Source organism: Oncorhynchus clarkii, chromosome 4 (genome assembly GCF_045791955.1).
Source record: "Oncorhynchus clarkii lewisi isolate Uvic-CL-2024 chromosome 4, UVic_Ocla_1.0, whole genome shotgun sequence".
NCBI lineage: Eukaryota > Metazoa > Chordata > Actinopteri > Salmoniformes > Salmonidae > Oncorhynchus > Oncorhynchus clarkii.
The window spans coordinates 2,034,435-2,047,540 of record NC_092150.1 but is presented as its reverse complement, the minus strand read 5'-3'; the positions used below and the strand labels follow the sequence as shown (position 1 = coordinate 2,047,540).

Sequence of the window (13,106 nt, the reverse complement as noted above, 5' to 3'; positions counted from 1 at the left end):
ACAATACTATACAATACAATACTATACTATACTATACTACACAATACAATACAATACTATCCTATAGTATACTATACAATACAATACGATACTATAGAAGACAAGGGCTGGGCTCAGGTTGCTGGTCCATCAATAATGTTAACAATGGGCTCAGGTTGCTGGTCCATATCTATAATGTTAACAATGGGCTCAGGTTGCTGGTCTATATCTATAACATTAACAATGGGCTCAGGTTGCTGGTCCATATCTATAACATTAACAATGGGCTCAGGTTGCTGGACCATATCTATAACATTAACACTGGGCTCAGGTTGCTGGTCCATATCTATAACATTAACACTGGGCTCAGGTTGCTGGTCCATATCTATAACATTAACACTGGGCTCAGGTTGCTGGTCCATATCTATAACATTAACACTGGGCTCAGGTTGCTGGTCCATATCTATAACATTAACAATGGGCTCAGGTTGCTGGTCCATATCTATAACATTAACACTGGGCTCAGGTTGCTGGTGTATATCTATAATGTTAACAATGGGCTCAGGTTGCTGGTCCATATCTATAACATTAACACCGGGCTCAGGTTGCTGGTCCATATCTATAACATTAACACTGGGCTCAGGTTGCTGGTCCATATCTATAACATTAACACTGGGCTCAGGTTGCTGGTCCATATCTATAACATTAACAATGGGCTCAGGTTGCTGGTCCATATCTATAACATTAACAATGGGCTCAGGTTGCTGGTCCATATCTATAACATTAACACTGGGCTCAGGTTGCTGGTCCATATCTATAACATTAACACTGGGCTCAGGTTGCTGGTGTATATCTATAATGCTAACAATGGGCTCAGGTTGCTGGTCCATATCTATAACATTAACAATGGGCTCAGGTTGCTGGTCCATATCTATAACATTAACACTGGGATCAGGTTGCTGGTGTATATCTATAATGTTAACAATGGGCTCAGGTTGCTGGTCCATATCTATAACATTAACACTGGGCTCAGGTTGCTGGTCCATATCTATAACATTAACACTGGGCTCAGGTTGCTGGTCCATATCTATAACATTAACAATGGGCTCAGGTTGCTGGTCCATATCTATAACATTAACAATGGGCTCAGGTTGCTGGTCTATATCTATAATGTTAACAATGGGCTCAGGTTGCTGGTCCATATCTATAACATTAACACTGGGCTCAGGTTGCTGGTCCATATCTATAACATTAACACTGGGCTCAGGTTGCTGGTCCATATCTATAACATTAACACTGGGCTCAGGTTGCTGGTCCATATCTATAACATTAACACTGGGCTCAGGTTGCTGGTCCATATCTATAACATTAACAATGGGCTCAGGTTGCTGGTGTATATCTATAATGTTAACAATGGGCTCAGGTTGCTGGTCTATATCTATAATGTTAACACTGGGCTCAGGTTGCCTGTCTATATCTATAATGTTAACACTGGGCTCAGGTTGCTGTTCCATTTGCTCTTCTTGTTTAATTTCTTTCATATCTTCCACCTCCTCCTCTTCTTGTTGGTACAATTCATAAAAAGTTAGTGGATAAAATAAATCAAAAGAAACTTTAAAATGATCCATGACAAGCTACAGGTGCTAAGACTAGTAGTTGTAAAAGTTGTAATGGTAAGGGGTTGCTAGGTAACGATGTAAACAATGCAACTCTATATGAACATGACCATGTGTAAGTTGTCTCATATATCATGGGCAGTTAACGTTGGTTAAATAAAGTCCACCTGTGTGCAATCTAAGTGTCGCATGATCTATCTCGTGATCTCAGTATATATACACCTGTTCTGAAAGGCAGAGTCTGCAACACCACTAAGCAAGGGGCATCACCAAGGGAGCGGCACTATGAATACCAAGGAGCTCTCCAATCAGGTCAGGGACAAAGTTGTGGAGAAGCAATAAAGAGAGAGCAAAGATAACCCTGAAGGAGCTGTTAAACTCCACAGCAGAGATTGGAGTATCTGTCCATTGGACCACTTTAAGCCGTACACTCCACAGAGCTGGGCTTTACGGAAGGGTGGCCAGAAAAAAGCCATCACTTAAAGAAAAAATTAAGCAAACACGTTTGGTTTTCGCCAGCAGGAATGTGGGAGACTCCCCAAACTTATGGAAGAACATATTCTGGTCAGATGTGACTAAAATTGAGGTTTTGGCCATCAAGGAAAACGCTATGTCTAGCGCAAACTCAACACCTCTCATCACCCCAAGAACACCATCCCTACAGGGAAGCACGGTGGTGGCAGCATCATGCTGTGGGGATATTTTTCATTGGCAGGGACTGGGAAACTGACCAGAATTGAAGGAATGATGGATGGCGCTAAATACAGGAAGTTTCTTGAGGGAAACAGTTTGTCTTCCAGAGATTTGAGACCGGTACGGAGGTTCACCTTCCAGCAGGACAATGACCCTAAGCATACTGCTAAAGCAACACTCGAGTGGTTTAAGGAATGGCCTAGTCAAACCCAGACCTCAATCCAATTGAGAATCTGTGGTATGACTTAAAGATTGCTGTACACCAATGGAACCCATCCAACTTGAAAAAGCTGGGGCAGTTTTGCCTTGAAGAATGGGCAAAGATCCGAGTGGCTAGATGTGCCAAGCTTATAGAGACATACTTCAAGATACTTGCAGCTGTAATTGCTGCAAAAGGTGGCTCTACAAAGTATTGACTTTGGGAGGATGAATAGTTATGCACGCTCAAGTTTTCATTGTTTTTGGTCTTATTTCTTGTTTGTTTCACAATACAAAATATTTAGCATCTTCAAAGTGGTAGGCATGTCGTGTCAAAATCAAATGATACAAGCCCACCCCAAAAATATATTTTAATTCCAGGTTGAAAGGCAACAAAATAGGAAAAATTCCAAGGGAGGGGGGGGGGGGGGGGGTGAATACTTTTGCAAGCCACTGTACTTGTACAACAAGCTGCCTCACACTACAGAAGCAGAACATTAGCTCCTGTCCTATGGGCCATTCTGGCTCAGACAAGGCTTACTTACGAGGAGTTGACAAGTGGTGTCCCCCAAGGTTACATTATAGGTCCTATGCTTTATAGGTCCTATACCAAATTATAGGTTCTATACCAAATACAATGTCTCGAGGAACAACACTAAGTGTACAAAACCTTATGAACACCTTCCTAATATTGAATTCCACCACCTTTTTGCCCTCAGAACAGCCTCAATTCGTTGGGGCATTGACTATAAAAGGTGTCGAAAGTGTTCCACAGGGATGCTGGCCCATGTTGACTCCAATGCTTCCCACAGCTGTGTCAAGTTGGCTGGATGTCCTTTGGGTGGTGGACCATTCTTGATACAAACAGGAGATGGTTGAGCGTCAAAAACCCAGCAGCGTTGCAGTTCTTGACACAAACTGGTGCGCCTGGCACCTACTACCATACTCCGTTCAAAGGCACTTAAACGTTCCTAATGTTTTGTACACACAGTGTATAACTGTTCTACCTCTAAGGAAACGTCCTCTCTCAATGTCAACTGCCTTTATTTTCAGCAAACTTAACATGTGCAAATATTTGTATGAACATAACAAGATTCAACAACTGAGACATAAACTGAACAAGTTCCACAGACATGTGACTAACAGAAATGGAATAATGTGTCCCTGAACATAGGGGGGGTCAAAATCAAAAGTGTCAGTCAGTATCTGGTGTGGCCACCAGCTGCATTAAGTACTGCAGCGCATCTCCTCCTCATGTACTGCACCAGATTTGCCTGTTTGTACTGTGAGATGTTACCCCACTCTTCCACCAAGGCACCTGCAAGTTCCTGGACATTTCTGAGGGGAATGGCCCTAGACCTCACCCTCCGATCCATCAGGTCCCAGACATGCTCAATGGGATTGAGATCCGGGCTCTTCACTGGCCATGGCAGAACGCTGACATTTCTGTCTTGCAGGAAATCACGCACAGAACGAGCAGTATGGCTGATGGCATTTTCATGCTGGAGGGTCATGTCAGGATGAGTCTGTAGGAAGGGTATCACATGAGGGAGGAGGATGTCTTCCCTGTAACGCACAGAGTCGAGATTGCCTGCAATGACAACAAGCTCATTTCGATGATGCTGTGACACACCGCCCCAGACCATGACGGACCCTCCATCTCCAAATCGATCCCTCTACAGAGTACAGGCCTCAGTGTAACGCTCATTCCTTCGACAATAAACGCAAATCCGACCATCACCCCTCGTGAGACAAAACAGTGACTCGTCAGTGAAGAGCGATGGTGGGTTTGTGCCCATAGGCGACGTTGTTGCTGATGATGTCTGGTGAGAACCTGCCTATTGCGGACAGTCTGAGCACTGATGGAGGGATTGTGTGTTCCTGGTGTAACTGGGACAGTTGATGTTGCCATCCTGTACCTGTGCCGCAGGTGTCATGTTTGGATGTACCGATCCTGTGCAGGTGTTGTTAAATGTGGTCTGCCACTATGAGGACGATCAGCTGTCCTCATAGTGGCCACATCTGAAGTCCACATCTGCAGTCCTCATGCCTCCTTGCTGCATGACTAAGGCACGTTCACGCAGATGAGCAGGGACCCTGGGCATCTTTATTTTGGTGTTTTTTCAGAGTCAGCAGAAAGGCCTCTTTAGTGTCCTAAGTTGTCATAACTGTGACCTTAATTGCCTACCGTCTGTAAGCTGTTAGTGTCTTAACGACCGTTCCACAGGTCCATGTTCATTCATTGTTTATGGTTCATTGAACAAGCAATGGGAAACCGTGTTTAAACCCTTTACAATGAAGATCTGTGAAGTTATTTGGATTTTTACGAAGTATCTTTGAAAGACAGGGTCCTGATAAAGGGACGTTTGTTTTTTTGCTGAGTTCATAATGCATTGTCTTTACCCGTTTCAATCACATATTGTGTTTGTCTGTTTGTCCATGTCAGTGGGGATCCTCGGTGTACCTGTGTTACAAGAAGTCACTGGCTAAAACCAACACAATCGCATACAACGCAGGTAAAGGACTTGGATTCTCTAATGCACAGACAGTGTAATAGGACAGAATATTAGACAGACAGTGTAATAGGACAGGATATTAGACAGTGTAATAGGACAGAATATTAGACAGACAGTGTAAAAGGACAGAATATTAGACAGACAGTGTAATAGGACAGGATATTAGACAGTGTAAAAGGACAGAATATTAGACAGACAGTGTAATAGGACAGGATATTAGACAGACAGTGTAATAGGACAGAATGTTAGACAGACAGTGTAATAGGACAGAATATTAGACAGACAGTGTAATAGGACAGGATATTAGACAGTGTAATAGGACAGAATATTAGACAGACAGTGTAATAGGACAGAATATTAGACAGACAGTGTAATAGGACAGGATATTAGACAGACAGTGGAAAAGGACAGAATATTAGACAGACAGTGGAATAGGACAGAATATTAGACAGACAGTGTAATAGGACAGAATATTGAACAGACAGTGTAATAGGACAGAATATTAGACAGACAGTGTAATAGGACAGAATATTAGACAGTGTAATAGGACAGAATATTAGACAGACGACAGTGTAATAGGACAGAATATTAGACAGACAGTGTAATAGGACAGAATATTAGACAGACAGTGTAATAGGACAGAATATTGAACAGACAGTGTAATAGGACAGGATATTAGACAGACAGTGTAATAGGACAGGATATTAGACAGTGTAAAAGGACAGAATATTAGACAGACAGTGTAATAGGACAGGATATTAGACAGACAGTGTAATAGGACAGAATGTTAGACAGACAGTGTAATAGGACAGAATATTAGACAGACAGTGTAATAGGACAGGATATTAGACAGTGTAATAGGACAGAATATTAGACAGACAGTGTAATAGGACAGAATATTAGACAGACAGTGTAATAGGACAGAATATTAGACAGACAGTGTAATAGGACAGGATATTAGACAGACAGTGGAAAAGGACAGAATATTAGACAGACAGTGGAATAGGACAGAATATTAGACAGACAGTGTAATAGGACAGAATATTGAACAGACAGTGTAATAGGACAGAATATTAGACAGACAGTGTAATAGGACAGAATATTAGACAGTGTAATAGGACAGAATATTAGACAGACGACAGTGTAATAGGACAGAATATTAGACAGACAGTGTAATAGGACAGAATATTAGACAGACAGTGTAATAGGACAGAATATTGAACAGACAGTGTAATAGGACAGGATATTAGACAGACAGTGTAATAGGACAGAATATTAGACAGTGTAATAGGACAGAATATTAGACAGACGACAGTGTAATAGGACAGAATATTAGACAGACAGTGTAATAGGACAGAATATTAGACAGACAGTGTAATAGGACAGAATATTAGACAGTGTAATAGGACAGAATATTAGACAGACGACAGTGTAATAGGACAGAATATTAGACAGACAGTGTAATAAGACAGAATATTAGACAGACAGTGGAATAGTCCAGGATATTAGACAGTGTAATAGGACAGAATATTAGACAGACAGTGTAATAGGACAGGATATTAAACAGACAGTGTAATAGGACAGGATATTAGACAGACAGTGTAATAGGACAGAATATTAGACAGACAGTGTAATAGGACAGGATATTAAACAGACAGTGTAATAGGACAGGATATTAGACAGACAGTGTAATAGGACAGGATATTAGACAGTGTAATAGGACAGAATATTAGACAGACAGTGTAATAGGACAGAATATTAGACAGTGTAATAGGACAGAATATTTCTAATATTATATCTGATTTCTCTCTCTAGGTCTGTTGTGTAGGTACCCAGAGGAGGACGATGAGTCTTTTCCCCTGCCGGAGTCTGTTCCTCTGTTCTGTCTGCCCATGGGAGCTAGCATTGAGTTCTGGCCAGCTCACACCAAACACTCCCTGCCTGTCTTCTCTACTTTTGTACTGACTGGGGCCTCTGGAGACAAGGTGGGTACAAGCACACACACCAGAGGAGGCTGGTAGGATAAACTATAGGGGGAAGGGCTCATTGTAATGGCTGGAATGGAATCATTGGAATGGAGTGAAACGTGGGTGTTTGATACCGTTCCATTCCAGCCATGACAATGAAACCGTCCTCCTAAAGCTCCACCCACCAGCCTCCTCTGACACACTCCTCTGACACATATATCTTTTATTTGATTTATTTGACCTTTATTTAACTAGGCAAGTCAGTTAATAAGAACAAATTCTTGGGGATTTGGGGATACGTTACTTCCTTACTTTTGTGTGTGTGTGTGTGTGTGTGTGTGTGTGTGTTCGTCTACCTCTCTCCAGGTGTATGGAGCTGCCATCCAGTTCTATGAGCCGTACCCGGAGGACCAGCTGAGTGACAGACAGCGTTCTCTGCTGGGGCTACCGAGCACATGCAGTAGCAGCGAGGGGACAAAGAGCGTTCACGCTAACAAGAGTATCTGTTTGCTGTCACACTGGCCGTTCTTTGACTCATTCAGGAACTTCCTGACGTTTCTCTACAGATACTCCATCTCTGGACCACACGCTCTGCCCATAGAGAAGTGAGGAGTAACACACACACACACACACACACACACACGCACGCACGCACGCACGCACGCACACAAGCACGCACGCATACGCGCACGCGCACACACACACACACACACACACACACACACACACACACACACACGCACACACACACACACACACGCACACACACGCACGCACGCACGCACACATACGCGCACGCACACACACACACACACACACGCACACACGCACACACACATACACACACACACAGACACACACACACACACACACACACACACACACACACACACACACACACACACACGCGCACACACACAGACACACACACACACAGACACACACACTCACACACAGACACAGACTCTACACACTTTAATTTAATTCCCCAATACAATCTCATTTTCAAGTGTCAAATAAAACATGAAACAAATAAAAAAAAAAATACTTAGTAACAATAATAACAATATTAATAATAATCATATTAGTAACAATAATAACAAAATTAATAATAATAATATTAATAATAATAATATTGTAATTGCTACTGTAAATTGGACAGTGTAGTTAGATTAACAAGAATTGAAGCTTTCTGCCCATATCAGATATGTCTATGTCCTGGGAAACATTCTTGTTACGTACAACCTCATGCGAATCGCATTAGCCTACGATAACTCAACCGTCTCGTGGAAGGGACACCGATCCCGAAGAAGTTTTAAACTAAGTACCTATAATATATACATATTTAATAATATCTCCACATTAATATTCATTATTATTAAATTAATGAATAAAGGGATACTTTGGGATTTGGGCGATGAGGCCCTTTATCTACTTCCCCAGAGTCAGATGAACTCCTGGATAACATTTTTATGATTGGAAGTCTATGGTATTTGCTAGCCCACTCATGATGCTAATGCTACTTAGCAATTGCGCTAACGCTAGTTAGCAACTTCCTTATATTATATACTGTCCATACTGTCTATATACCATTATTTACTGTCTATACACACCATTATATACTGTCTATACACACCATGATATACTGTCTATATACCATTATTTACTGTCTATACACCATTATATACTGTCTATACACACGATTATATACTGTCTATACACACCATTATATACTGTCTATACACACCATTATATACTGTCTTTACACAGCATTATATACTGTCTATACACACCATTATATACTGTCTATACACACCATATACTGTCTATACACACCATTATATACTGTCTATACACACCATTATATACTGTCTATACACACCATTATATACTGAACCTACTGTCTATACACACCATTATATACTGTCTATACACACCATTATATACTGTCTATACACACCATTATATACTGACCATAGTGTATATACACAGCATTATATACTGTCTATACACAACATTATATACGGTCTATACACACCATTATATACTGTCTATACACACCATTATATACTGTCTATAAACACACTTATATACTGTCTCTACACACCATTATATACTGTCTATACACACCATGATATACTGTCTATACACACCGTTATATACTGTCTATACACACCATTATATACTGTCTATACACACCATTATATACTGTCCATAGTGTCTATACACACCATTATATACTGTCTATACACACCATTATATACTGTCTATACACACCATTATATACTGACCATAGTGTATATACACACCATTATATACTGTCTATACACACCATTATATACAGTGCCTTGCGAAAGTATTCGGCCCCCTTGAACTTTACGACCTTTTGCCACATTTCAGGCTTCAAACATAAAGATATAAAACTGTATTTTTTTGTGAAGAATCAACAACAAGTGGGACACAATCATGAAGTGGAACGACATTTATTGGATATTTGAAACTTTTTTAACAAATCAAAAACTGAAAAATTGGGCGTTCAAAATTATTCAGCCCCCTTAAGTTAATACTTTGTAGCGCCACCTTTTGCTGCGATTACAGCTGTAAGTCGCTTGGGGTATGTCTCTATCAGTTTTGCACATCGAGAGACTGACATTTTTTCCCATTCCTCCTTGCAAAACAGCTCGAGCTCAGTGAGGTTGGATGGAGAGCATTTGTGAACAGCAGTTTTCAGTTCTTTCCACAGATTCTCGATTGGATTCAGGTCTGGACTTTGACTTGGCCATTCTAACACCTGGATATGTTTATTTTTGAACCATTCCATTGTAGATTTTGCTTTATGTTTTGGATCATTGTCTTGTTGGAAGACAAATCTCCGTCCCAGTCTCAGGTCTTTTGCAGACTACATCAGGTTTTCTTCCAGAATGGTCCTGTATTTAGCTCCATCCATCTTCCCATCAATTTTAACCATCTTCCCTGTCCCTGCTGAAGAAAAGCAGGCCCAAACCATGATGCTGCCACCACCATGTTTGACAGTGGGGATGGTGTGTTCAGCTGTGTTGCTTTTACACCAAACATAACGTTTTGCATTGTTGCCAAAAAGTTCAATTTTGGTTTCATCTGACCAGAGCACCTTCTTCCACATGTTTGGTGTGTGTCCCAGGTTGCTTGTGGCAAACTTTAAACAACACTTTTTATGGATATCTTTAAGAAATGGCTTTCTTCTTGCCACTCTTCCATAAAGGCCAGATTTGTGCAATATACGACTGATTGTTATCCTATGGACAGAGTCTCCCACCTCAGCTGTAGATCTCTGCAGTTCATCCAGAGTGATCATGGGCCTCTTGGCTGCATCTCTGATCAGTCTTCTCCTTGTATGAGCTGATAGTTTAGAGGGACGGCCAGGTCTTGGTAGATTTGCAGTGGTCTGATACTCCTTCCATTTCAATATTATCGCTTGCACAGTGCTCCTTGGGATGTTTAAAGCTTGGGAAATCTTTTTGTATCCAAATCCGGCTTTAAACTTCTTCACAACAGTATCTCGGACCTGCCTGGTGTGTTCCTTGTTCTTCATGATGCTCTCTGCGCTTTTAACGGACCTCTGAGACTATCACAGTGCAGGTGCATTTATACGGAGACTTGATTACACACAGGTGGATTGTATTTATCATCATTAGTCATTTAGGTCAACATTGGATCATTCAGAGATCCTCACTGAACTTCTGGAGAGAGTTTGCTGCACTGAAAGTAAAGGGGCTGAATCATTTTGCACGCCCAATTTTTCAGTTTTTGATTTGTTAAAAAAGTTTGAAATATCCAATAAATGTCGTTCCACTTCATGATTGTGTCCCACTTGTTGTTGATTCTTCACAAAAAAATACAGTTTTATATCTTTATGTTTGAAGCCTGAAATGTGGCAAAAGGTCGCAAAGTTCAAGGGGGCCGAATACTTTCGCAAGGCACTGTACTATCCATAGTGTCTATACACACCATTATATACTGTCTATACACACCCTTATATACTGTCTATGCACACCATTATATACTGTCCATAGTTTATTTCTTTATTTCTGGATGTTAGATATTACTGGAATGTTGGAGCTAGGAACACCAGCATTATACTGTTGGAGCTAGGAACACCAGCATTTCACTGTTGGAGCTAGGAACACCAGCATTTCACTGTTGGAGCTAGGAACACCAGCATTTCACTGTTGGAGCTAGGAACACCAGCATTTCACTGTTGGAGCTAGGAACACCAGCATTTCACTGTTGGAGCTAGGAACACCAGCATTTCACTGTTGGAGCTAGGAACACCAGCATTTCACTGTTGGAGCTAGTAACACCAGAATTTCACTGTTGGAGCTAGTAACACCAGCATTATACTGTTGGAGCTAGGAAGACCAGCATTATACTGTTGGAGCTAGGAACACCAGCATTTCACTGTTGGAGCTAGTAACACCAGCATTTCACTGTTGGAGCTAGTAACACCAGCATTATACTGTTGGAGCTAGGAACACCAGCATTTCACTGTTGGAGCTAGTAACACCAGCATTTCACTGTTGGAGCTAGAAACACCAGCATTTCACTGTTGGAGCTAGGAACACCAGCATTTCACTGTTGGAGCTAGTAACACCAGCATTTCACTGTTGGAGCTAGTAACACCAGCATTTCACTGTTGGAGCTAGGAACACCAGCATTTCACTGTTGGAGCTAGGAACACCAGCATTTCACTGTTGGAGCTAGGAACACCAGAATTTTTAATGTTGGAGCTAGGAACACCAGCATTTCACTGTTGGAGCTAGGAACACCAGCATTTCACTGTTGGAGCTAGGAACACCAGCATTTCACTGTTGGAGCTAGGAACGCCAGCATTTCACTGTTGGAGCTTGGAACACCAGCATTTCACTGTTGGAGCTTGGAACACCAGCATTTCACTGTTGGAGCTAGGAACACCAGCATTTCACTGTTGGAGCTAGGAACACCAGCATTTCACTGTTGGAGCTAGGAACACCAGCATTTCACTGTTGGAGCTAGGAACACCATCATTTCACTGTTGGAGCTAGGAACACCAGCATTTCACTGTTGGAGCTAGGAACACCAGCATTTCACTGTTGGAGCTAGGAACACCAGCATTTCACTGTTGGAGCTAGGAACGCCAGCATTTCACTGTTGGAGCTAGGAACACCAGCATTTCACTGTTGGAGCTAGGAACACCAGCATTACACTGTAGGAGCCAAGAACACCAGCATTTCACTGTTGGAGCTAGGAACACCAGCATTTCACTGTTGGAGCTAGGAACACCAGCATTTCACTGTTGGAGCTAGGAACACCAGCATTTCACTGTTGGAGCTAGGAACACCAGCATTTCACTGTTGGAGCTAGGAACACCAGCATTTCACTGTTGGAGCTAGGAACACCAGCATTTCACTGTTGGAGCTAGGAACACCAGCATTTCACTGTTGGAGCTAGGAACACCAGCATTTCACTGTTGGAGCTAGGAACACCAGCATTTCACTGTTGGAGCTAGGAACACCAGCATTTCACTGTTGGAGCTAGGAACACCAGCATTTCACTGTTGGAGCTAGGAACACCAGCATTTCACTGTTGGAGCTAGGAACACCAGCATTTCACTGTTGGAGCTAGGAACACCAGCATTTCACTGTTGGAGCTAGGAACACCAGCATTTCACTGTTGGAGCTAGGAACACCAGCATTTCACTGTAGGAGCCAAGAACACCAGCATTTCACTGTTGGAGCTAGGAACACCAGCATTTCACTGTTGGAGCTATGAACACCAGCATTTCACTGTTGGAGCTAGGAACACCAGCATTTCACTGTTGGAGCTAGGAACACCAGCATTTCACTGTTGGAGCTAGGAACACCAGCATTTCACTGTTGGAGCTAGGAACATCAGCATTTCACTGTTGGAGCTAGGAACACCAGCATTTCACTGTTGGAGCTAGGAACACCAGCATTTCACTGTTGGAGCTAGGAACACCAGCATTTCACTGTTGGAGCTAGGAACACCAGCATTTCACTGTTGGAGCTAGGAACACCAGCATTTCACTGTTGGAGCTAGGAACACCAGCATTTCACTGTTGGAGCTAGGAACACCAGCATTTCACTGTTGGAGCTAGGAAC

At 42.0% G+C, this 13,106-nt stretch overlaps 1 protein-coding gene across 1 annotated transcript in view; it reads left to right on the top strand.

The window, feature by feature from the left end:
- Positions 1-13,106, top strand: part of LOC139406288 (DENN/MADD domain containing 4A) — a 97,834-nt gene that overhangs the window by 11,722 nt on the left and 73,006 nt on the right. The window contains exons 5-7 of the mRNA XM_071148745.1: positions 4,933-5,002; positions 6,818-6,987; positions 7,336-7,574. Of these exons, the coding sequence (XP_071004846.1) occupies positions 4,933-5,002; positions 6,818-6,987; positions 7,336-7,574 (479 nt within the window). The remainder of the gene's footprint in view (positions 1-4,932; positions 5,003-6,817; positions 6,988-7,335; positions 7,575-13,106) is intronic.